Source organism: Elgaria multicarinata, chromosome 3 (genome assembly GCF_023053635.1).
Source record: "Elgaria multicarinata webbii isolate HBS135686 ecotype San Diego chromosome 3, rElgMul1.1.pri, whole genome shotgun sequence".
Classification (NCBI taxonomy): domain Eukaryota; kingdom Metazoa; phylum Chordata; class Lepidosauria; order Squamata; family Anguidae; genus Elgaria; species Elgaria multicarinata.
In genome coordinates, this window is record NC_086173.1 from 1315825 (window position 1) to 1338490 (window position 22666).

At 45.0% G+C, this 22666-nt stretch overlaps 2 protein-coding genes across 5 annotated transcripts in view; one reads left to right on the top strand and one right to left on the bottom strand.

Annotated features, from left to right (window-relative positions):
- The first annotated feature begins 592 nt into the window (after positions 1 to 592).
- On the top strand, positions 593 to 17087 carry M6PR (mannose-6-phosphate receptor, cation dependent). Of its 2 annotated transcripts, none has more exons than XM_063119005.1 (8): positions 593 to 741; positions 4216 to 4276; positions 4933 to 5091; positions 5846 to 6003; positions 6091 to 6200; positions 9209 to 9351; positions 14388 to 14514; positions 15163 to 17087. In XM_063119005.1, the coding sequence occupies exons 2-8, from the start codon at positions 4230 to 4232 to the stop codon at positions 15283 to 15285; spliced, it is 867 nt and encodes a 288-aa protein (XP_062975075.1). In that variant the 5' UTR covers positions 593 to 741; positions 4216 to 4229; the 3' UTR covers positions 15286 to 17087. The 2 variants fall into 2 exon arrangements, with proteins under 2 accessions (XP_062975075.1, XP_062975076.1); XM_063119006.1 differs by lacking the exon at positions 593 to 741 and adding an exon at positions 3340 to 3383.
- A 2327-nt stretch (positions 17088 to 19414) lies between these two features.
- PHC1 (polyhomeotic homolog 1) overlaps positions 19415 to 22666 on the bottom strand; it is a 32176-nt gene continuing 28924 nt past the window's right edge. For all 3 annotated transcript variants that reach the window (XM_063119011.1, XM_063119009.1, XM_063119010.1), the window contains 2 exons: positions 21077 to 21308; positions 19415 to 20402 (listed from right to left, as the gene is read on the bottom strand). In XM_063119011.1, the coding sequence (XP_062975081.1) occupies positions 20248 to 20402; positions 21077 to 21308 (387 nt within the window). In that variant the 3' untranslated portion in view covers positions 19415 to 20247. The remainder of the gene's footprint in view (positions 20403 to 21076; positions 21309 to 22666) is intronic.

Here is a 22666-nt window from a genome sequence, read left to right on the forward strand (position 1 = left end):
GTTGGACTACAACTCCCAGAATGCCCCAGCCATTGGCTGGGGCATTCTGGGAGGTGCAGTCCAACACATCTGGAGCGCCCCAGGTTGAGGAAGGCTGCACTAAGGCGACCATCGCTGTCTCAACTCCGTATCCTGCCCTAAAGCCAGTTTGAAATGGGTCTAGAAATTTGATAGGGATTCTATTTATTTATTTATTATCTTTGGCTTTAGTTTTTGCAAGAAAGAGATGGATTTGGCAAGGCCCAGGCCGTGGTTTCGGTGAGGCTCTGAGGGGAGGGGCGAGGGGAGCACGTGAGACGCCACGCCCCTTCCGCATGGCGCAACTGAGGCGCGTGACAGGAAGGCGCCTGCCTAAGCCCCGGGTGGGGCCTCCAGGGGGCCACCGTCACGTGGGGGCTCGCGTGGCCGGCGCTCTCCACGGCCCAGTGCGGAGGAAGCGGACTTGGGCGGGGCCTACTGGGGGCCAATCGCTGTGGATCGCCGCGGCGAAGCCCCGCCCCTCGCTTCCTGCTTCCGGTACCTGGAGGATGGAGGCCGTTCCTTTCCTCTTCCGCCAAGGCGCGCGGGCTGGAAGCCGGAGTGGCCGCTCGGGCGGCGTGAGGAGTCGGTCGCGAGGCCCCGCTGGGCTTTGAGGAAAGGGGCTTCGGGCTTCTAGCGGCGGGATCCGGTGCCGTGGACGAGCGGCAGGCCGTCGCGTCGCACGGCGTGGTCCAGCGCCCCGTCGAGTGGCTGCAGCCCCAGGTGAGGCGCTCTGCCCCCCTCTCCTCCTCCTCCTCCTCCTCCTCCCGTTCCCTTCTCCCCGCAGCTCCTGAAGCGCCGGCTGAGGTTGCGCCATGACTCCCCTTCCCCCTCAGCTTCTACCCCGCCTCCACGTCAGCTTCCCCCTCCCCCTCAGCTTCCCCCTTCAGCTTCTACCTCCCCTTCAGCTTCTTCCCCCCTCAGCTTCCCCCTCCCCCTCAGCTTTTACAGCCCCCCTCAGCTTCTACCCCGCCTCCACGTCAGCTTCTCCCTCCCCCCTCAGCTTCTCCCTCACCCTCAGCTTCTCCCTCACCCTCAGCTCCCTCCCCCCCTCCCCCTCAGCTTCCCCCTCAGCTTCTACTGCCCCCTTCAGCTTCTACCTCCCCTTCAGCTTCTTCCCCCCTCAGCTGCTCCCTCCCCCTCAGCTGCTCCCTCGCCCCCTCCCCCTCAGCTTCTCCCTCACCCTCAGCTTCTCCCTCACCCTCAGCTTCTCCCTCACCCTCAGCTCCCTCCCCCCCTCCCCCTCAGCTTCCCCCTCAGCTTCTACTGCCCCCTTCAGCTTCTACCTCCCCTTCAGCTTCTTCCCCCCTCAGCTGCTCCCTCCCCCTCAGCTGCTCCCTCGCCCCCTCCCCCTCAGCTTCTACTGCCCCCCCTCAGCTTCTCCCCCGGCTGCCTTCTCTTCTCTCCTCAGCTCCTGAAGCGCCAGCTGAAGTAGCGCCATGACCTCCCTCCTCCAACATCAGCGACGGGGCTGACAGGAGGTTTGATAGAGTCCAGCTGCTGCAGGCAGGGCAGGCCAATGTGGGACTTCCGGGGTGGGGGAAGGACGGGCATTGCTGAGCGGAAGAGCGTCAGCCCGGCCTACGGGATGCCTCGGGGTGCTCCTCCAAGCCAAAGAAACCAGATGGGTCGGGGTAGCCACGTGTATTCTCTTACCTTGTGACGAGAAGGGGCAGATGTGTGAATAAGATGTGCGGGCTGCTCGTCTGCCTTAGACGGGGCCTCGAGCAGCAAGGCTGAGAAAGGCAACAGTGGGACGCGTCATCTAGTCCCCATCGTCATGACTCTTATTCCGAAACCTAGGAAGAGTGCTGCAGATGTCTTGTCTTTGGATTGTCTGCTTCACACCGTTAAAGTGTGAATGGGTCGCAGGCATTGACAGGTTGGCCAAGGGTGGTGGGAGGTTGCTGCTGACCTTTCCCTGTTTGCACCTGGGGCGCAGCTGTGAGTACAGAGGGTCGGCTGCAAACATGAACATTTCGAACATGCTCAGAATCTGGAGAGTCCATTCTTTTCCTTTAGTGCAATGAACAATCGGAGCTGAGCACTTCCATGCCTTAATATATTTCTACAGAAAATTATTAAACATGTACTAAACTTTCCCATTGAAGTGTGGCTAGATTGTGCCCACAGGTAGAGATTTGATTATCATGAGTGCATCAAAATGCATTCAGATGTGTTGACTAGATTTGACCCACCAAATCTAGCCAGAATGGGCAGCCTTGCAGATAAGTTTGCAGATGTTATATGGCATTTGGAAACATTTACTAGCCCGCTCACATCTAAATGGCTTGAAGTGTAAAAAAAAGTAACAAACTAATAGGGCCTTCAGGCCTTGCTTTGGCGTTAAACTCAAGAAGTAGAAGTAGTAGTAAGCAATTACCTTTCAAGTGCCAAATGTCTCCATGTCTACTCTAAATAAATAATCACTTTCTTGGCTGCTGTTTAAGAAACAACATAAAAACAGCATCTGATAATGCAGACTGACTACAATAAAAATGTGAAGGTTGTTTAAGGAGATGGTAGACAAAGGGTAGCATTTGACTGTAGCAAAAGAAAAAGTGTGTGGCTAGTCAGTGTTCTCTTAAGAGGAAGAAGCTTCAAGATTAGGATCTTTAGTGCTAAGAGTGGTACTGGACTAACTGATAAAATGAAGACTACTTGTACTTCTGGTCATTTATTTATTTATTAAATTTATATACCGCCACATAGCCGAAGCTCTCTGGGAGGTTTACAAAAGTTAAAAACATAGAATCATAGAATAGCAGAGTTGGAAGTCCCCGACAGATGCTTGTCCACATGCCTCTTGAAGGCCTCTAGTGTGGGAGAGCCCACAACCTCCCTAGGTAACAGTGAACATTAAAAAAAAAAAGTATACAAAATTTTAAACCATCAAAAAAATATAAAAACAATGGTATAAAACAGTATCCATTTTAAACAACAACAGTTCATATATCTCAATGCGGCATAAAGAGGATGTGAAACACAGGTTAGTTAGAGAAACCCATGATTCAGAGTCCTTTGTGTGTCATTGGAAAATGTGTTGCTTTTGCAGTCATGTTCTGTTTTGGGTGAAATTGAAGGACACAGGGCTTTGTCTATTTATGGCTTTGTTATAGTGCACAACGCAAGGATCTAAAGCCGATTTCCCCAAGCTGAGGGCCTTCCAGATGTTTTGGACTACAATTTCCAGCATTCCTGACTATTGGCCATGCTGGCTGGGGTTGATGGAAGTTGCAATCCAAAGCATCTGTTGTGGGAACACTGCCCTATAAATTTATATCACCTATTCTCTGCATGCCTTCTTGCAGTTCCAACTTCCTCCTTCCTTGACCAGAATCGTTGTGTGCTTTTGCCGGGCTTTGGTAAGATAAAGAGTCAGATTCCTCCTGTTGAAAGTAGCTATAGTTATTCAATTTTTGTTACATTTCTAGACAGCCCAATAGTGAAAGCTAGTTAATGTGCAAAACTACATTCCTTTGAGTGATAACCATTCCTGAAATGTTATGGAAATGCTGGTGTGATGCTCTCTGAAGAGCCAGTTACAAGAAATGTCCTGTTGGATCAGACCAAGATGAGTCCATCTGCTTCTAACTTCATCCACTGATCTATCCTTTTAAAAAAGTAATGTAAGTTAGTATCTGAGACTTTCACCACATCTTGTGGATGTGGTGATAAATATCCACATTCCAGCATCCCCTGCTTAACCAGGCAAGAAGTCACATCTGTTTCATATGCTAGAATGGCTGGAAGACCTGCAAGCTTTGTACCCCACTGATAAACAATGTTTTTCCTCAATAATTGCAGTGAGAGGGAAATGTACTAGGGGTTCAATCTAGGTTGTGTCTGCAACTCATCTGGGCGTGGTGGCTTTCTCACCTTTACTCTTGCAGAGTCCTACAATATTTGAGGTGCTGCTCATTCCATAGGACTTTACCTCTTTTTAAACTCTAACCTGTCTAAAGCAAACCTTTGGCCAGGACAGAAATTGTCTACCCGAGGGAAGGGAGCCTTAGGTGAAATAAGTTGAGCCTCATTCCTGTCGTGGTCCTTTCATCATGTCATAAACTTTAAATCTGTTTCATCATCATTTCCCAGTTCATACAATAAGGTGATTCATCATTATAATATTGTGCAACTTAAATGTCTTTCATTTTTATTATTACATTTATATCTTGTTTTTTCTCCTCTTGTAAGGAACCTGAAGCGGCATGCATGGTCCTCTTCCTCCTCTCCATCATCACATCAACCCTGTGAGGTGGGTTAGGCTGAAAATCAGTGACTGGCCGAAAGTCATCGTGAGCTTCACTGCCAAGTGGGGATAAGAACCTGGATCTCCTGAGTCCCAGTGCAATGGTCAAACCCCTGCACCACACTGGCTTTCTTTCAGATCTTCAGCTACGGAAAACTGCAAGTGCAGAACAGTAACGACTATTCAGTTACTGGGATCTAGGCACTTGAATTGAACCAAACCAGAGTAATTCCAGTTACCTTTTTGTAGGCACTTTACATAAGGGGCGCAAAATCAGTTGAAAAGAATGCTAGTTAGTGAATATCCTGACAGTCTCCTCCTTATAACTCAGGTGGTCCCCTGATTTTAAGAGTGGCTGTGTTGGAGGTGGCCCTCAGACATGTCGTACGGGTGCATTCCTTAAGCAGTGACTCTCCTTTGTCCTTGTGCTGAATGACTTCAGGTTGTCATTTACATGAGACCAGTGATGTCCCACTTGTCTTTGTCCTAATTTGGGGCTGTGAGATTATTATCACAGATAGCGTTCACCACTCGCCTTAAAAGCCATAAATGTAAAAGAACATTTTAATTGTCATTTTGAGCTGTAGAATTCCGGTTTCACACATCAGGCAGAAGTATTAATGGTTTGTTTACATTTCTTCTTTATCCTCCTTTCTCTATAGAATGTTCCTGGCTCACTCTTGCCTCTATGCCATGGTGCTAGTGGTCATAACCAATGTGACAGCTGTGGAAAAGACATGTGATCTTATTGGGGATAAAGGCCAGGAATCCCACAAAGAATCATCACTGCTGACTAAACTGGAGCCACTTTTCAACCAAAGGTACAGTGCTTGTAGCAATTAGACTTGCTCAGAAAAAGGGTAGCTGTGGTGAGTTCAATGTAATGTAGTCAGGGGCAATTGCTCAAAGGGAATATTAGGGAATATACAACAACCATAGCTGCTTGTCAGTCCTAGAATTTTGTTAGTGCTGCTAGGATTGATAGAAATTGTCCTGAGATTCCTGCTTGCTCACAATTACTGCATTGATGTTCCTATTAGCTCCTTCAGAAATTTTTCAACATCGCAGTGGCAAGATTCTGTTTCTCATGAAACTTGTAGTCATCAAGAATTAAGATATTAATATCTTACACATTTAACACACCCACCCACGATGTACTCCCATAGTTCTAATCCTTTCCCAGTCTCTCAGCCTCCTTCCCTGCCCCCTGGTACACAATCTGCAAAAAGAAATTAATAAAAATGAATATAGAGGGAGAGATATGCGATCTTCTTATTTTGCATGTTTTAATCTAAACAAAATTTTAGAGTGTTTCTTGTTTGATATGGAACAATGTATGTAGAGCCATGTGAAAAAGTAAGAGAAAGCCATGCCCTATAGAAGTTGGAAATAAACAGAGGATTCTAGCTACTGGTTTCTCCTTCATTTGAGAGGCAAGAACCAGATCAGAGTTCTCAAAAGGGCTCCAAGGTACACTGTTGCCTTTGCTACTGCTTTATTCCCCCAATATTGGACTTCTGGTTGTTTCTACATGTGGAAGCCCTAAAGTTTTAAATGGCTCTGTGATGTTTGCAGTTTTGAAACAGAAAGTACGAATGAAGGAGAACATTACATCTACAAATTCAGGGTATGTCGAGAAGTTTCCGGCGATATGGCTGGCCTGGTGCAGATCAATAAGTTAAACCAGACAAGAGTGTTGGGTCGGATCAATGAGACTCACCTGACCAATGGAAGTAAGACACTTCAATTTTTCTATAGACCATCTTCATTGCTCTGTCAGTAGCACTCATGCCTCACTTGGGTGTCTTTTATATTTGTAGGTAAGTGGATTCTGCTGATCTATAAGGGGGGAGATGCCTATAACAACCACTGTGGAAATGAGAACAGAAAAGCCTTTGTCATGATCATCTGCAACCGGAAGACACTAAAAGTGAGTAGCTACTAAGGAAGGGGAAAGTGAAAATAAAATCCAGCGTGTTTTCCCACCCAGTGCGCAGGAGGCCTCCGTCCATCACGGGTTAATTCCTCCCACTGCCCTGGGCAAGCAAGAAACATGTGGCTGAGCTTTTCGCCTTGGCCCTGGCCTCGGTGGCTCTTCCCAGTCAGCCATTTCCAGGACAGAGCTTGCTCTTATCTCTCCTCAACAGTCTCTTCCTTTGCAAGCTTTCCTTTCTTTCTAGTTTAGTCCTTTCTCTTCTTTAAAAACTAAACAATAAACAGGAGAGATTTTGCTAATCTTTCTCTGGCTCTTCTGCCTTGTTACCACGAGATGGCACCACCTAGCATAGCCTTCCTCAACCTGGGGCACTCCAGTTGTGTTCGACTGCATCTCCCAGAATGCCCCAGCCATTATTATTATTATTATTATTTATTTATATAGCACCATCAATGTACATGGTGCTGTACAGAGTAAAACAGTAAATAGCAAGACCCTGCCGCATAGGCTTACATTCTAATAAAGTCATAGTAAAGCAATAAGGAGGGGGAGAGAATGCAAACAGGCACTGGGTAGGGTAAACAGGCACAGGGTAGGGTAAAACTAACAGTATAAAGTCAGAACAAAATCAAGTTTTAAAAGCTTTAGGAAAAAGAAAAGTTTTTAGCTGAGCTTTAAAAGCTGAGATTGAACTTGTAGGTCTCAGATGTTCTGGGAGAGCATTCCAGGCGTAAGGGGCAGCAGAAGAAAATGGACGAAGCCGAGCAAGGGAAGTAGAGACCCTTGGGCAGATTTCTTCCCCGCCCCCCACATTCCAGGTCTGTTCACAAGGAACAACTGATGTCAGCAGCAATTTCCCATCTCCAAGAGATAGGAGCAATAGAACCTGTTCCATCTCCTGAGCATTTCCAGGGGGTATACTCCATTCTGCTCCTGGTCCCCAAGAAGGGAGGGTCCTCTTGGCATGCCATGTTGGATCTGAAACACTTCATTTGTGGCCTCCAGACTATCAAGCCTCTGAATCGGGGATTACTTTTCATCCATAGATTTTATGGTGGCTTATTTCCATGTTTCCCTTGCTGCATAACACTGGAGATTTCTCCATTTCTGCTAAATGGGGCACCATTTTAATCCAGGCTATTGCTAGCACTGGTAGTCCACCTCAGACTCAAAGCCTCCAACTGTCCTGATCACTTATATACCTGGGGGCAGTTTTAGAAAACTCCAAAGGAATAATCACCCTCCCCCCCCCCCCAGACAGGTTATCAGACATTCACCAGGTAGCAAAGTCTCTCCTTCAAGCTCACTCAGCAGATAACATGTTCCTTGCACCAGTGTTGGGCCTCATGATATTCTGCTCAGGGATCATCCCATGGGCCAAGTTACATTCCAGACCCATGCAATGGCTGCATTTTCCTTTTCAGCCCTCTCCCTTGTCCTATCGTAGCGTATATGTTGCGTTGGTGAGTGCGGAGAAGGGCTCCTCCAACAGATCTCAAGTCTTGGGCAGGCATATATAAGGAGAGGCGTTCCCTCAAGTATCGAGGTCCCAAGCCGTTTAAAGCTTTAAATTACCAACACCTTGAATTCCGACCGGAAGTGTATAGGCAGCCAGTACAGTTCCTTTAAGACCAGTGTTATGTGGTCTCTGTAAGATGCACCCGCCAGCAGTCTAGCTGCTGCATTTTGCACTAGCTGCAACTTCCAAGTCATCTTCAAGGGCAGCCCCATGTAGAGTGCATTGTAGTAGTCTAATCGGGAAGTTACCTGTGAATGTGCCACTGTGGCTAGGTTGTCCCTGTTTCAGCACACTCCACTAGGGCCACAAGCAACCTCAGCGGCATTTTCTACTGACACCCCCTTAGCAGAGATCTGTAGAGCAGCCATGTGGTCCTCACGCCACACATTTGTAAGGCATTATTGGTTAGATAAATGCGCTTCTGCCGAAGCAGCATTCAGACATAAGAGTGTTGCAACAAGTATTACCTCAGTCATTGGGTCGGCCTGTTTTCAGTCCTGCCCTATGGGAATAGTAGCTTTTGTTCATACCATGATAGATGGTCCCTCACACTGGATGGGAATGGAAAGTTGGGACTTACCGTGACGTTGCATTTCAATTCAGTGCATAGGAGACAGCCACCACGTGCCCTCCGGCAGGCTGACCACCCCTGTTGATACTCGTGGAGTGTGCCAATCCCCAGAAAGGGGTTTTTCTCCCTTTCCTTTCTCTCTTCTGGTTTTGAATTACTGCATTAACAGCTCCTCAATAGTTACTCTGCCCAAACGCTCAGCTAGAAAAGAACTGGCTGGCTGTGAGGAGCCACAGAGGCCGGAACAAGGAAAAAAGCTTGGTCACATGTTCCTTGCCTGTCCTAAGTAGTGAAAGGAGTTAGCCCATGGTGGATGTCTCCTGCGCACTGAATCAGAATGGAACTTCACAGTAAGTACACAACTTTCCATTTTCAGGAGTCCGCCCTCATCACACTACCTCCATTATTGATGGCACAGAATATAATTTAAGATCTGAGCTATGCACTCAGAAAAATAAAGTGATACCGCCTGAGAGGGATGACATCACATCAGAATGGGGTGTGGCGGGGAGGCATATTGCATGTTTCAATGTTCCTTTGCTTAGAAAATAGGAACATATTCATGGAGATGGCTAGGCTAGAGCCCTTCATCCTGACCCGTTTTCCATGAGCAAGGAGTTCTTGATGTAGAGAACCAGTCAAACGTACAGCCTGGTTGGATCCATTCTGCATTCTGAAGTGGTATGCACTCCAAGAGGGCCATGCGGCATGTTGATCTGAACCGTGCTGGCTCACACATGGGGTGCTCATTCTAAATGAGCGGATGTGTGGGTGAAGATACTGAAGGAGGTAGAGGACTGTGGCCAGTACAGATCTCTGGGAAAGGTTGGGTGGATTTTGTTCCTGTATAAGTTATAGGGGGAAAGATGTATTTTGCTGAGCTGCCATGAGGCTGTTACCTTACCCCAACAGAGTCGTTTAACAATGGTGTCAGAAGAGCGGGAGAAGTTGAAAGACTGTTCCTATATCTTTGAATTTGAGAGCAGCTTGGCCTGTTCTCCAGAGGACTTGGAGGTTGCCTCACACCTAAGCGTTGGCTCCATATTGATCATCACGTAAGTTCGTTTATTTAAAACTCCATCCTTCAGTTAAGCAGCTTTCATAACAACATGCAATAACCTATATCCTTAAAAATATCAAAATTAAAACGAGGGAAAAGCTACTTGGTAGGATAAAACCAATCTAATAATGTAGCTTAATGATGTCTGGTTTAAAGAGAAAGATATGAGATTTGGCACTAAATGAGCCTGGTCCGTTCGGTTATTTCCAGTTAGAAAGTTAAGAGCTGTACTTTGGACAAATAGCCATTTCAAAGGCAGCCCTATGTACTGAAATAATATGGATGAATAAGTTTGGGGCGTGCACTCTGCCCCGGAATTATCTGGTAACCACAAACATCCGCAGAGCATTCGATCTTCCAGAGCAGAGACTGGCTGCTTCCAAACCCATCGATTAATATCAGAGCAGCGATGTGCCCAATCGGAGCTTCTAAATTCTCCGGAATTATCCTGCTCTGTGTGTGTGTCTAAATAGAAGATCTCCATATTTGGAAGACGCTGAGTGGGGTGAGGGGTAGTTTTGATATTGACTTCTGTGGCTAACCAATTAGGAATAGGCACAGCGCTGCCCCTGACAGTGTTCTCCTCCAATCTCAATGTTTGGGGAAGTGGGAAACACTAACTGGCTGCTGATTCTGGCCGCGGGGGCAGGGGGAGGGAGAGGGGGGGGGCGTTTCTGCTTGGAGTCATAGAAGTCAATCATTCACATTTCCACAGTGTGAATGTGCTGCTGGGCTGGCTGGTTGGCATGGTGAGTGAGAAAGCTTCTACACCTGAGTCAGGCATAGGCAGGCTCTTTATTTCAGTGGCTGGATGCAGGGTGGGGTGGGGGGGCTCTATCCAATAGTACTGAAGGGCACCAAGTTAGAGAAGGCTGGAGTGGGGATTTTTTTTTTTAAAAAAAAATACCCTAAAAATCAAGGCATGAATGGATCTGATTCAAACTTAGCATGGCTAAAGCCCTCTTTAAGAGCTATCACGTTGCCATGTTTCATCTCTTTAGCTGTAAAATTTTTGCAGATGTAAGCATTTTTGTTAATTTCCATTTAAAAATTCCTAAAAAAAATCAAAGCACGAACCAATCTGATTCAAATTTAGTAGTGCTAAGGCCCTCTGTAAGAGCTATCACTGTGCCAAGTTTTATCTCTTTACCTTTAAAAGTGAGGGAGCTGTAAGCGTTTCTGTTAGTACCAGGTCCCCGAATACTGAACGGTTCTCCGACTGATAATCCAACAAGGCAGAAAGACGGGGTGGGCGCTCCAAAAACAAGGCAGTGAATCACCGGACTGAATTTCGAGGTAGAGAAGATGCACTTTGCACTCCCCTAATAGTTTTTATGTATAACAGCAGCCAGGCTATCTCTGCAGGAGGAGTTGCAGTTGGTGCACTGCACTTAGTTGATAGAAGCCACAGATGCCACTTGGACCTCCAGTACAAGGATGAATCTAAAAACACCCCAAGCTGTGAACCTGATCCTTTAAGTCGAGGATGGGGAACAGCTTACCCATATCCCTGCCCTTAGCCTTCCCAACTCACTCCCAAGCAGCAATTGGACATTTTCAAAAAGTTCCCATCCCTGTGCACTTCAATCTTAATGAAGATCTCCGCTGCCACTTAGACTTGGTGAAAAGCTCCCATTTACTCTTATGGGAAGTTCTATTAGTCCAAATTACCATGCCAGGAACAGAGTAAGAGTGTGACCTGGTTCACACAACATGACAACCCACCATGGTTGATCAGCCATGGTAAGTTGTCATGTCATCTAAACCCAGCAGGGTGATTTTGTCATGGGTTGCGAGAGAGCCACTTGGCCAGTGTGGCCAAAAAGACCACCTGCCTCCTGGTGATGGTCGTTCGTGATGCCTGGAGTCTCCCTCAACAGTGACTCCCCAACAACGCCCAACCAGCACTTCAGAGGGCTGTCACTTTTCTGCCACCATTGGAATAAAATAGTGCTTTGAGAGGATGCAAATAGCTTTTTTAAAAACAACCAAACAAACCATTTCCCGTTCTTTCCCAAATGTGCAGATTTGGCTGTACAGTATGTGCAGTCTTGCCTTGTCAATTTCCTTGAGTGTCAAAGGAGTACCAAAGCAGCAGTCAAGGGGGTGGTATCTCCCACGTGGCAGTGTAATCCTCCAGCTGTTAAGTGTTGAACAGTGCCTTCCCCCACTTCATCATTTACCTGAGTTGAGGTATTTGTTTTTGTTGTTTTGTTTGTTTTTTAAAAAAAACCCTCAAGAATATTTGCACTTATTTAAAGGCCGGAAAGTAGATGGAGGGGGAAATGGAGCAACTGCACTAACTACTCTAAAAGAAGTCACAAAGTGTGTGTGGGGGGAAGAGCCAATAATTCCCCTTTCTAGAGTTGCTGGAGACGGCGAAGTCTTGAAATGGGGGGAGGCCACTGGCAAGTGTCAGTCCAACAATTAATAGCAGGAGAATTGCATCGCTAAGTGGGAAACATTGTCCCCCTCCCCCCACTTCATTCACTTTTCACCTTTTTCAGTGTTTCCGACTGGAAACATACAAGGAAGTTGACGTGGCAAGGCTACACATACCAGACGAACCTGCATTCTTGCACACTTACAAAAGACTGGGGACAGACAGACCCTGACCTCATTTGCATATTGAAGCACTTTTTTTTTTACATGGCAAAGGAACGAAGTGTGCTGCAAGGGATGGTGATTGGAATGGGGAGGGGGCTGGGAGGAGAAGACAAGACAGGTTGTGCTGCAAAGGTGCCTGGGATATGTAATGGAGCTGGGGGTGGGGGACAAGGCACAGCAAGCATGATAGTCTGGCGGGAAGACTGGGGGTTCCAGTCTATTACTAATCTGTGACACCAATTTAACATCTGTTCACTCACCTGAGACTGTCATCAGCATTATGATGGCATCTTATTCCAAATTTTCAGATGACCTCACCCAGCAGTTTCATGTAGACGTTGAACCGAATGGGAGACAAATTAGGCACCTAAAAATGATCTAGCACAAGTGCCAGGGAGAGGAGCCAGAGTCGTCCAGCACCACTTTAACAAATCAATCCGAGTAGGAATGAAACTACTGGAGAATATTATCTCTAATTCCCATTCTAGATAACAGGTTACAAAGGATACCATGGTCTGAGATCGAAGACAGTTCAGAGATCAACGAGAATTAGTAGGTTCTCACTCCCCTGTCCCCCAGGCAAAGGTCATCTATCAGGGCAACCAAGTCTATTTCAATGTAAAACCCAGGTCAGAAGCCAGCTTGCAATCTATCCAGATAATCTGTGCCACCCAGGAATGTGTGTAGCTGCATGGCAACTACCCATTCAAGTTTCTTGCCCAGAAAGGGAAGATTTGCAAGCAATGATACCTTCAGGGACCTGGGAAAGCTTCTTTAGGATTGGTCTCATGACTGTCTCCTTCAAAGCAGCTGGGACCACCTCTTGCAAGGAAGCGTTAATTGCCTGCCCTTCATCCCTTTCGTGCTAGATCAGAGGTGGGGAACCTCTTTTCTGTTGAGGGCTACATGCTGGCGGTGGGTGGGGCTGAAGCCGGTGGTGGACAGGGCCATCCCTTCTGTCTCCATCCAACAGATTGCTGGGGAAGGTACAGATCATTCAGAGGTCTGAACTGATTACTTGTAGAAGACTTTTGAAATTAGATTGAGGGTCACATAAATTGGCCTAAAGCTTTAGGCTGCCCAGCTTGGTACTACATGTTATGAGCCAGGAGAGGCAACAGTTCAGCAAACAGGGGATAGGACTTGCTCCTCTGTGCACCTTATCTATGTCCTCAGACCTCAATAACTGAATCTCACCCAACAAAATCTGACTAGTTTGTGCTCTGGAGATATTCACTGACTCACAACTGCAAAAGTCAAGGTGGCTGTGATTAATTTTATTTTGAAAATGCTTAACACAAGCTGACACGGGTTCTTTAAGTTTATGGGCTGAATTGGAGAATGCCACAAACCGCTTTGACATCTCTGCACAGCATTGGTTGGACTCAGTATTATGGAAAATATTGTTGCTTTATTGCCGTAACTGCCACAGAGAAGGCTTTAATGAGCTGTCAACTCTGGTCAGTCTTGTTCCAAGTTTTCAACGTGTGATCAAGCAGTTGTCCCGTCTGTTTAATTGCCCTCAACTACCTGGTAAACCGAGGAGCCAGACAAGCTCTATACAGATGGAGAGGGGCCCTGGAGCAATCATGTCACATAATGATAACTAGAGATTTTAACAGGAACGCCAGCCAGAAAACTGAATCTATGAACTGCCAGGCACAGACCATTTTAACTGGCATACCAACCCTGCAGTCTCTGCCAGCCTGAACCTCAGCAAGGGACCTTTCAGATATTCCTCCCCTTCCTCATTTCAGCCCAGTGTTAACACAGGCCTAAACAGTGAGTGGCATGTTCAGGCCTCTTATGTATCTGTCTTGAATTGCAATACCCAGAGTTCTTACAACAGATGCTTAAAAAAAGAGATCTACCAAAATGTTGGCTCATAATAGCAATTCCTTCTCTCCTTCCCTTCTCATTTTTTAAAGCTGGCTGCAGAATCTTACAACTATTAAACCTGAGTTTTTGGCTGGGTGTAAATTATGCAAATTTATGTCCTTTCTCAAAATTAGAACTCATTGTATAGAATCATAGAATAGTAGCGTTGGAAGGGGGTTAGTAGACGCTGGGAGGGATTTGACCCAACATTGGGGAATGCAGCTGTATAATAAAAGGGTAGGAATTGGCAGTTACGCAAGGCCAGACTAGGATCTCCTGAGTTTGCTAACCACCTGATTAGTTAATTAAGCAATTTAGTGTTCTTTAAAATGTGTGTTCATTTATTTAATTTATGGATCATCCTGTAATTGAAGTTTTGCAAGCATGAGGGCTTAACCTGCTTTGTTCTCTTAATGAAACCACGTCTTCAGAGTTTTGTAGCGGTAGGGATCCTGGAGATGTAGAGTCATCTGTGGCTGTGGAGTTACCATATTCTTAGAATCACTCACCAGTTCTTTACTGGTGTATTTTGACTTTCTCTTCCAGGTTTGCTTCGCTGCTTGCAGTGTACATCATTGGGGGATTTCTCTATCAGCGTTTGTTAGTGGGAGCAAAAGGCATGGAGCAGTTTCCCCATTGTGCTTTCTGGCAAGATCTGGGCAACCTAGTGGCAGTAAGTAGTAAAACTGATATTCACATCCTGCAATGGGAAGAGGGCAGCGTTTGGTATTTTAAAAGTTTGTGTCAGATCTCGCACTCAGGAGGCTCTTGCGGTACGTGGAAGAGTGCTTGCTCTTCAGTGCCTGGCTATGCCACAGGAAAGGAGTGGCTGTGTTTATCATGATGGAAAAGGCTCACAGCAAGCTTTGGGTGGTGAAACTTTAACAACCTTAAATAAAAGCTTCTGAGCTGGTCTCCTTGCAATCATGCCAAAGGAGAATGAAGTGGAAATGAGCCACAGCAAACCTAGGATTTGCGCCCTTAGGTGCAGTTGCAAGGAGCATTTCTATTTCAAAATGTTTGTTTCAGTGGAAACAATGTTTTATTGAAAATTTCTCTGAATCTAAGCTTTGAAAACAGTCATATTAAGTGTCTATCGCTAGTCTACACTGAGACCTTTTGATACATTTTAGGTAGGGCAATCATACTGTTTTGGCTGCATGCATCTTTTATAATTGCCTTTTGGCTCAGGAGTTAATTATGTTCACTTTCTATAGGAAAAGTTATAAGCTGGTCCTGAAATTTCTGTATGGAGGAGAGGGGGCTAATGTTGTAATCATTGCTTGTTGTCTGCTGTTAGTATATTAACCTTTATTTACAGGACGGCTGTGATTTTGTGTGCCGGTCTAAACCGCGAAATGTACCAGCTGCATATCGTGGTGTCGGTGATGACCAACTTGGGGAGGAGTCTGAAGAGCGCGATGACCATTTGCTACCCATGTGACCTGCCTTTTTCTTCTGTTTTTATGCCCGTCCTTCATGTGAACACTTCCCCCCTCATCTCTCTCTTCTAGCTGCCCCTTGAGCTACTTGCTTTCATTATGACTTTCCTCACTTCAGATATCAATGAATTCTGGGTCAAGGCTTATGAATGTAAAGGTGTGCTAGTGGGCTTTGGAATAAGGGGCTGCCTAGAGAGGTGTGTGTCAAAATGCTGACTTCCAATGCCTGCAGAGACTCAAGATTTCCCATAATCTGCGGACAAATTTTTGGAGGCCTGGCTACAGAAGTGTTGCAGCCAGGGCTTCAGTACATGGAAGGAAAAAGGGCCTAAATGTGCTGGGAAATGCTAGCAGACGTTAGGGTTGGAGCTGCTGTATATTTTACATATTTTCTGTGGGCTTTATTCTGCAAAACACTGGATTTCTATTTTCAATTATTCAGTTGGTACATTTTTCTTGTCTTGTAATTTGAGGGAACTTTCCCTAGTATTTTCAAATCCTCCTCTGATTGATGTACAGTAGACAAACAGTCTGGAGAATCTCCATCTTTTTTCCTTAACCAAAGCTTGAATTGAATGCAGATTTGAGGGGGTTTCAGTCACTGGCAAAGGACGCTGCCAATAATATGTATATTTTGTTAAATGGTCTGAAGTGTGAAATGGGAGTGAAGAAAAGCACAGGGAGAGTTTGTCTTTAAAAAGTGCTAACAGTCCATTTCTGTAATATCACTCCATTCCCTTTAAAACAGCCTTCCTCAACCTGGGGCGCTCCAGATGTGTTGGACTACATCTCCCAGAATGCCCCAGCCAGCTGGCTGGGGCATTCTGGGAGGTGCAGTCCAACACATCTGGAGCGCCCCAAGTTGAGGAAGGCTTCTTTAAAAGCTTTACTAATACAATCGGTCATTCAGCTTTAACGGATACTGACTGCAGCTGCAGAATATAGGGAAGACAGATCCACATGGGTAGGATTTAACGAAAAAGAGCAGGAGGGCAGAACCCAACAGCTATATGAAGAATGCAAGTCTTATATAATTGCTTGTTCCAAACCTTTTCTGGTTTTTTTAGACATTGGCTATGAAATGTGGCCTGGATAGAACAAGCGAAGAAACAAATTTCTGCCAAGATTTTTACAACAAATGAGGACTCTTTTGTACTTAGTCTGGGGCAGATAATTCTGTTTGCTCTTAGTGATGTCAAGTCTAATCTGTTATAGCATTTGCTTTCTGACGGGATGGTACATCGCAGCTGTATTATTTTAGGGAATTGCTTTTCAGGGGGTGCATATTATACTGTTACCTAATGAACAGGGAAGTCAAAATACTCCTTGCTATTGCAGATTGGCCAACTATCGTTCAAGTACAGTTTAAGGACTCCTGAATTCACTTGCAACACCCAGCTCTTTTGGTAAGGAAAATACACCACTTACATCTGTTTGTCATCCTATCAGAAGAGCTGGTGGTTCTGGTTAGGAATAATATATGGGTGCACGTAAGGGCATACCTATTGTCATGACTTATGGAAGAGCAGGGACAGGCTGTCTTGCTGAAATGAGATTAGATACACTTGATGCAGCCTTTGTTGTCAAGCTCCTAACAGGAGAGAATGAGTCACTGCAAATATCACTTTTCCATGGTGGTGTTTATGAGACCTTGTACTGTAGAGTTACAACTTTGACATTAAAATGGCTCAAAAGCCATAAAATGTGTTTAATGAAAATGGTTTGTGAATTACTGATTAGGAAGATCATCTTGAATAAATAACTACAGAAAGGTTGTAGATAAATAAACAAAGCCATGATCTACTTTTGTATGAAGGGATATGCTATAGTTATTTTATGCTTCTGTCTTGCTCCTTTGAAAATTACTTACATGTGAGGAACTGTAGTTCAGTGGTAGAGCACAGCTCCTGACATCTCAAGGAGCAGGCCTAGGAAAGAGCTGAAAAGCAACACAGTACAGAGCACCTCCTTTGCTTCAGTGCTGTAGCATTAAAAGGTTCCCCATCATTGGAGAGGGGGTGGGTGTCGTTTTGTTGAAGTACAGAGTTTAGCACACAGCGGGTTGGTTTACACTGGCTGCCATTTTGAGAATGCTACCCCGATTGGGGGTTGCAGTGTGGTGTGCAAACCTGGCCATCATAGTTCATTTAAAAGTTAAATAACCCTCTCGTAACCATAATACTAATCAAAAGTTATGTGAGGGTTGTTTAATTCTCAAATAACCCATGATGGCCAGGTTTATACGACTTGGTGCAACCCCCAATAGGGGGCTGCATATTCAAAATGGAGGCCGCACACACTGCAGCGCATCATGGGTTAAATAAATGGGCTGTATTGTTTCCACACACACACCTATATTAGCTGCGGCAATCTCCTAGCCCAGACTAAACTAGTGATTGCGATCAATAAATGACACACTAATCTCATCACCTGGTCCTTTAATGCTCCTGAGCTTCAGTGTCGGAACGAACTACACTTCTAATTCTTCATGATTAAAAGCCCTCCCATTTTTTGTAGATATGAAATTTTGTATTCAGTTTGAGTCAAGATTACAAAAACATGCACTAGGCTACAGCATAGCTGGATGGTATCAACTAATACTGTTAAACTCTGATTGTTATGTGTGTGTATAAAGATAAAATCAGTTGAATCCTGCAAGTACTATTTACCCTAGCATTTTAAAAAAGGAGCGCCTTTTGTTAGAGTAGCAAAACTACATTCAACGCCATTTTACTATTCTAAACGAGATGCTTTTCCTTTCCAATAAGGTATTAAGAAATGTATAAATTGCTACATAGACAACTAAGATGTTGAAATCCGTGTAGTGATTGAAGATTAGATATAATTGTCTCGAGCCCCCTTATTCCAAGAAGTGTAGCTAAATGTTTTTTTACACCTTCCAAAACTGTGGCAGGGTACATACTTTCACTTTTACATGAAGTTAACGCATTTAGCAATTTTCAGTAGTCTTAACTGCATTCTACAGTGAAAGACCACATCTGGTTTCATAGTTACAAATAAGGAAGCGTCATGTCTTCCTTTTTCATTATAAGCCCTCTTCTGGCCAAATTTATTGCTTTATAAGATCATATGCACTAAAATACAGTTATTAGAAAGGAAAGGGGTAGAAAAACAAGTTCCCATCTAAAGAGCAATGGCTACCGTATTTCTTCGATACTAAGACGCCATCGATTCTAAGGCACACCCCATTTTTAGAGATGTTTATTTGGGGGAAAAAGGGTCCCCAAATTAACTTAGAATCAAAGAAACACTTCCCTCACCGCCCAGCCAACCTCCTCCCCCTCCGCGCTTTCTTCTAATGGTTGTGTCCTTTTCTTTTTTCCCTCTGTGAGAGAAGAAACCGCCGTTTGCGCGGGAAGAAGGGGGGGGGGGCGTTGAAACAAAGAGTAAACTTAACTCTCCAGTCCTGCTCTTTACTTGTCTGTGCACCAGGGGACGACGACACACGAGTGAGTCCCATGGAAATGGATGGGACTTACGAATAAATTTGACTAACAAAAAAACCAGGCGCTTACCCTCCCAGCTCCTCCTCGCTCACATGGCTCGAGGCTGCTGCAGGAGCTTCCTCTTTTCCTCTTACCGTATTGCTTCGATTCTAAGACGCCATCGATTCTAAGACGCACTCCATTTTTAGAGCTGTTTATTTAGGGTAAAAAGTGCATCTTAGAATTGAAGAAATACGGTATTATCCAAGCAGTTGCTGTAAATCTTTTTTAACCCCATTGAGTGTGTCATGCTTCAAATGTAATAACGGAACTGGCTTTACGTCTTTCAGCTTGTTCCAAACATGGGGGATGCCTAAATGGTTAAGCACAACACAGAATTTGAAAAGGCACAGAATTAGTGACAGGTATAAAAGTTACAAGAATTTCAAGGACTTGAGAACCTCAATATGCTCGGCGTGGATGTAAAATTTCTTTCTGCAATTAGAAAGAGACCAGCACATCATTTTGGAATGTCTCTTAATCCTGGTAGCAGCAACAAAGCGTGTGTTTCTTCAAAGCCTGTTGTAGACCTGAATGAAAGTTTAGTGAAGCTTGTCTCCTCTGCTGGTGCATAGCATGAACATGGGTCAGGAGAAAAATCAGGCTACGAGAGGACCAGCAACAAACTTTTTGAAGCATTCATTTTACTGAGGAAGAGAATATTTGTATAATAAACAAAAATAAACAGGCTTTGACAGGGGATACAAACCTGCTAGAAGAAGCTTTGCTCCATAGATTCTCATAGGAAGAGGGCAAGATACAAAACTGAGAAACGAAAACGCTTAAAAGCAAGATAGAAACCACTGGAACCTCAGTCCATTTGGATTCTCCTTTGGATCTTGAATGATATTTCCCAACCACACAAGACACGACAAGTGGATTAAAGATCTTTAAAAGAAATCCCCTTTGATGCCATAGTCAGAAGTGCTCAAGTTGTCTTGGGGAGGTTTCCTGGGCATGAAGAACTTCCAATCTTTTAAGTCATCTACAACGCTTTGCCTCCAGTGCTCTGTACGAAGTCAGTTTGCTACTGACTTCCAATTGACTATGAATTGGAGAAGATGACATTTCAAACTTTAATTCCCCTCCATGCTCCAAATGGAATCTTCCAATCTCACAAACCAAGCTTTGACCCTTGCAAAGTGAATCTGTGTAGGAGAAAGATTCCACGGGAAGGAGAATGAAAATCCAGCAACTACTGTGAGGAAGGGTGCTCTCCAGCACAGAACAACTCCTATTCCCTTTGCTGTGTTAGCCTCAGGAACAATTTAGAGGCTAGAGAACCTGCTGACAACACGAGAGGCTCTTGAGACCACGTTTCAAGGCCTCCAAGGGAGTTACGACTCCCCTATGTAGCACCAAAATTCAGGCTCGTGAGAGGTCAATTTCCCTCCAGTTTTGAGAGCCTGAAGAAATGGTCCCAGGCTGGAGAAGGGAGAACTCTGGCTTCTTGTGTCATTAAGTCTCTTTGAGGATGTTGATCTTGGCGCAGATCTTGAGGGCTGGACCGAGCTTGATGTTCATGGCGCTCATGAGATGCTCTTCCTTCAGTAGGAGCAGAGCCTGGCCATCAATCTCCTGGGATCGAAACTCCTCTGCAATTTCCTGGCAGCCTAAGGGATTCAAGAGCAGAGAAACCTTGTGAAAGAGAAGCATCTGATCCACCTAGCCTACTACACAGGTGCCATTTTGAAGAATAGGATGCAATACTTATGAGACTTCTATGTACAGTCTCATTAATTCTCAGAACACCTGTGCACGGTTCTTGTATTATTTCCACCTTAGAATAAAGGCTTATTTAAGGGCACCTCAACCTAGAACAGGGTGGGCAACTTATGGCCTTAACTGATCTTTTGGCCTACAGCTCCCATCATGCCTTACCATTGGCTATGCTGGCTAGGACTGATGGGAGTTGTAGGCCAAAACATCTGGGGAGCCACAAAATGCCCACCCATGAACTAGAATGTCCTGAGCTACTGATCACATTTTTAGACATCATGCTATCACAGTAATTGCACCTTCAAAATTTCTGGACCATGGGCAATAGTGTTCACACTAGCCCTATTGGGCATTCGATTCTTCACACAATTAGAATGAGGGAACAGCAGGGGGGCATCCTTGCTGGCTGTTCCCTCTGTATGGGAAAACTGAAGGCCCAAATACAGCTACTGTCTATTACAATTATACAAATCGAATCTGTACTTCTGCTTGAGCACTTGTTTTTATCCAACTTACAACTACTGCCCAACTCCTTTGCTTCCGGGCATTTGAGAGATGTCAGACTTGCCTTGTAGGGATGCAATGAACTCGTACACTTCCTCTACACTCCAGCGGCTGGGGTTGCTGGACAAGAAGACTGGGTTGATGCCATGTAGGTCAGGGGTAGGTTGAGTCATGTTGGAGCTGCCAAGATCTCGCTCTCCATGACTGGCCCTCACTGACAGGGGTCCTGGTGATGTAGGGGACAGAGCTTCATCATAACTGGAGTTATCAGATCCTCTGCTTGAGTCTTCCTGGCCCTGCAAAACCCAAGCACCAGAAAATAGATCATGACGGGGGAAATGCTTGGGAAGTGGGGGAATCATTTTTTTTAAAAAAGCACAGGAGTAGCCAAGTTCGTCCATAAGAAAAAGTCCCAACTGAAGAACTCAAAATCTTGCTCACTGTTTTGTGACATTTTGATTGATTTTTAATACCAAACAAGAAGACCCCCAAAAAAGCCAGGCTACACAGTCCGATATCTGCTTTTCTGTATTAGTTACTGATTGGCAAGTCTAGAGAGTAGAGGATGTGCTATTGACACATAAAAAACATTTCTAAATAACAGGCTCCAATTAGCCCAATTTGGTTCAAGCCTGTTATGGGTAAGGAAGTGGCACTCTCCTTTTGTCTTGGCAACTAACATGGGAGGGAGTTTCATCATATTAGGAACAAGCTACTGAAGACGGCAGTTCAAGACAACCTTCAATTGTTCCTATAATATTAGAAGGTAGCCAGTATTTACCCTGGAGCTATGTTGTGGCTAGTTCAAGTCATACCACCATGATTTACACCAGGGGTGGGCAGATATTTGACTTATCTATTTATTTTTGTCAAGATCCCCCAACAGCCCATCACAAAATGGTGGCTTTGGTGTAGAGCCTCTTACAAAATGGCAGCTTCATTCCATGGTAAGTCCTACACCAGAGAGGACGGCCTCAACTGATACACAATTTACTACAGATCAGAGATTCTAACCCTACAAATAAACACACCTGGTTAGAGTGATGAAATGTATTTTCTACGCAAAAACATTAAATTTGTATAAGTTTTCTACTCTTGCCACACTTAGTCCAAGCAAAGGAATATTTTTTAGGAGTAGAAAAAGATGAAAAATTCTCAACTTGAAGAAAGCAACCAAACCAAAGTAGATACAGAACTCTTGCACTGATTTTCGTCTGCAAGTCTATAATATATTTAGACCCACGTATTGCACAAACCACAATAGTGCACTTTCATTGTCTTACCACAAATTTAGCTCAGAAAATCTGTACAAACTTCACATTTGCTCCCAGCTCTAAATTTCTGCTGCTCCTTATCTTTACTGGAATTCCTAAATCAGCACACAAACACGCACACGCACACTTGCCTGCTGACTGAGAAGCATCTTGCTTATCAACTGCACAGCTCAATGCTTCTATTTTATCGAGTCCCTCAACTCATACTTCCTAGGAAAGAGTAAGGATTTGCAGAGGGGAAATGAAAGAAATGCATAAAAGATGGCGTTCAGGCCCTTCCAAGTGCAGCCAAGAACCTACCTAGCTCATTCCACTGGCGGAGGCTGCCCCAACTGCACACGGGCAGGAGGGGTGGAGCTCACGCCTCTCCATGGACCTGC

Bases quoted from the DNA above. Each gene is read 5' to 3' on its own strand.
- M6PR (XM_063119005.1), top strand. From the start codon at position 4,230: ATGCATGGTCCTCTTCCTCCTCTCCATCATCACATCAACCCTGTGAG. The intron at 5,092-5,845 runs GTACAGTGCTTG...TGATGTTTGCAG, and splicing joins GAGCCACTTTTCAACCAAAG to TTTTGAAACAGAAAGTACGA. The intron at 14,515-15,162 runs GTAAGTAGTAAA...CTTTATTTACAG, and splicing joins ATCTGGGCAACCTAGTGGCA to GACGGCTGTGATTTTGTGTG.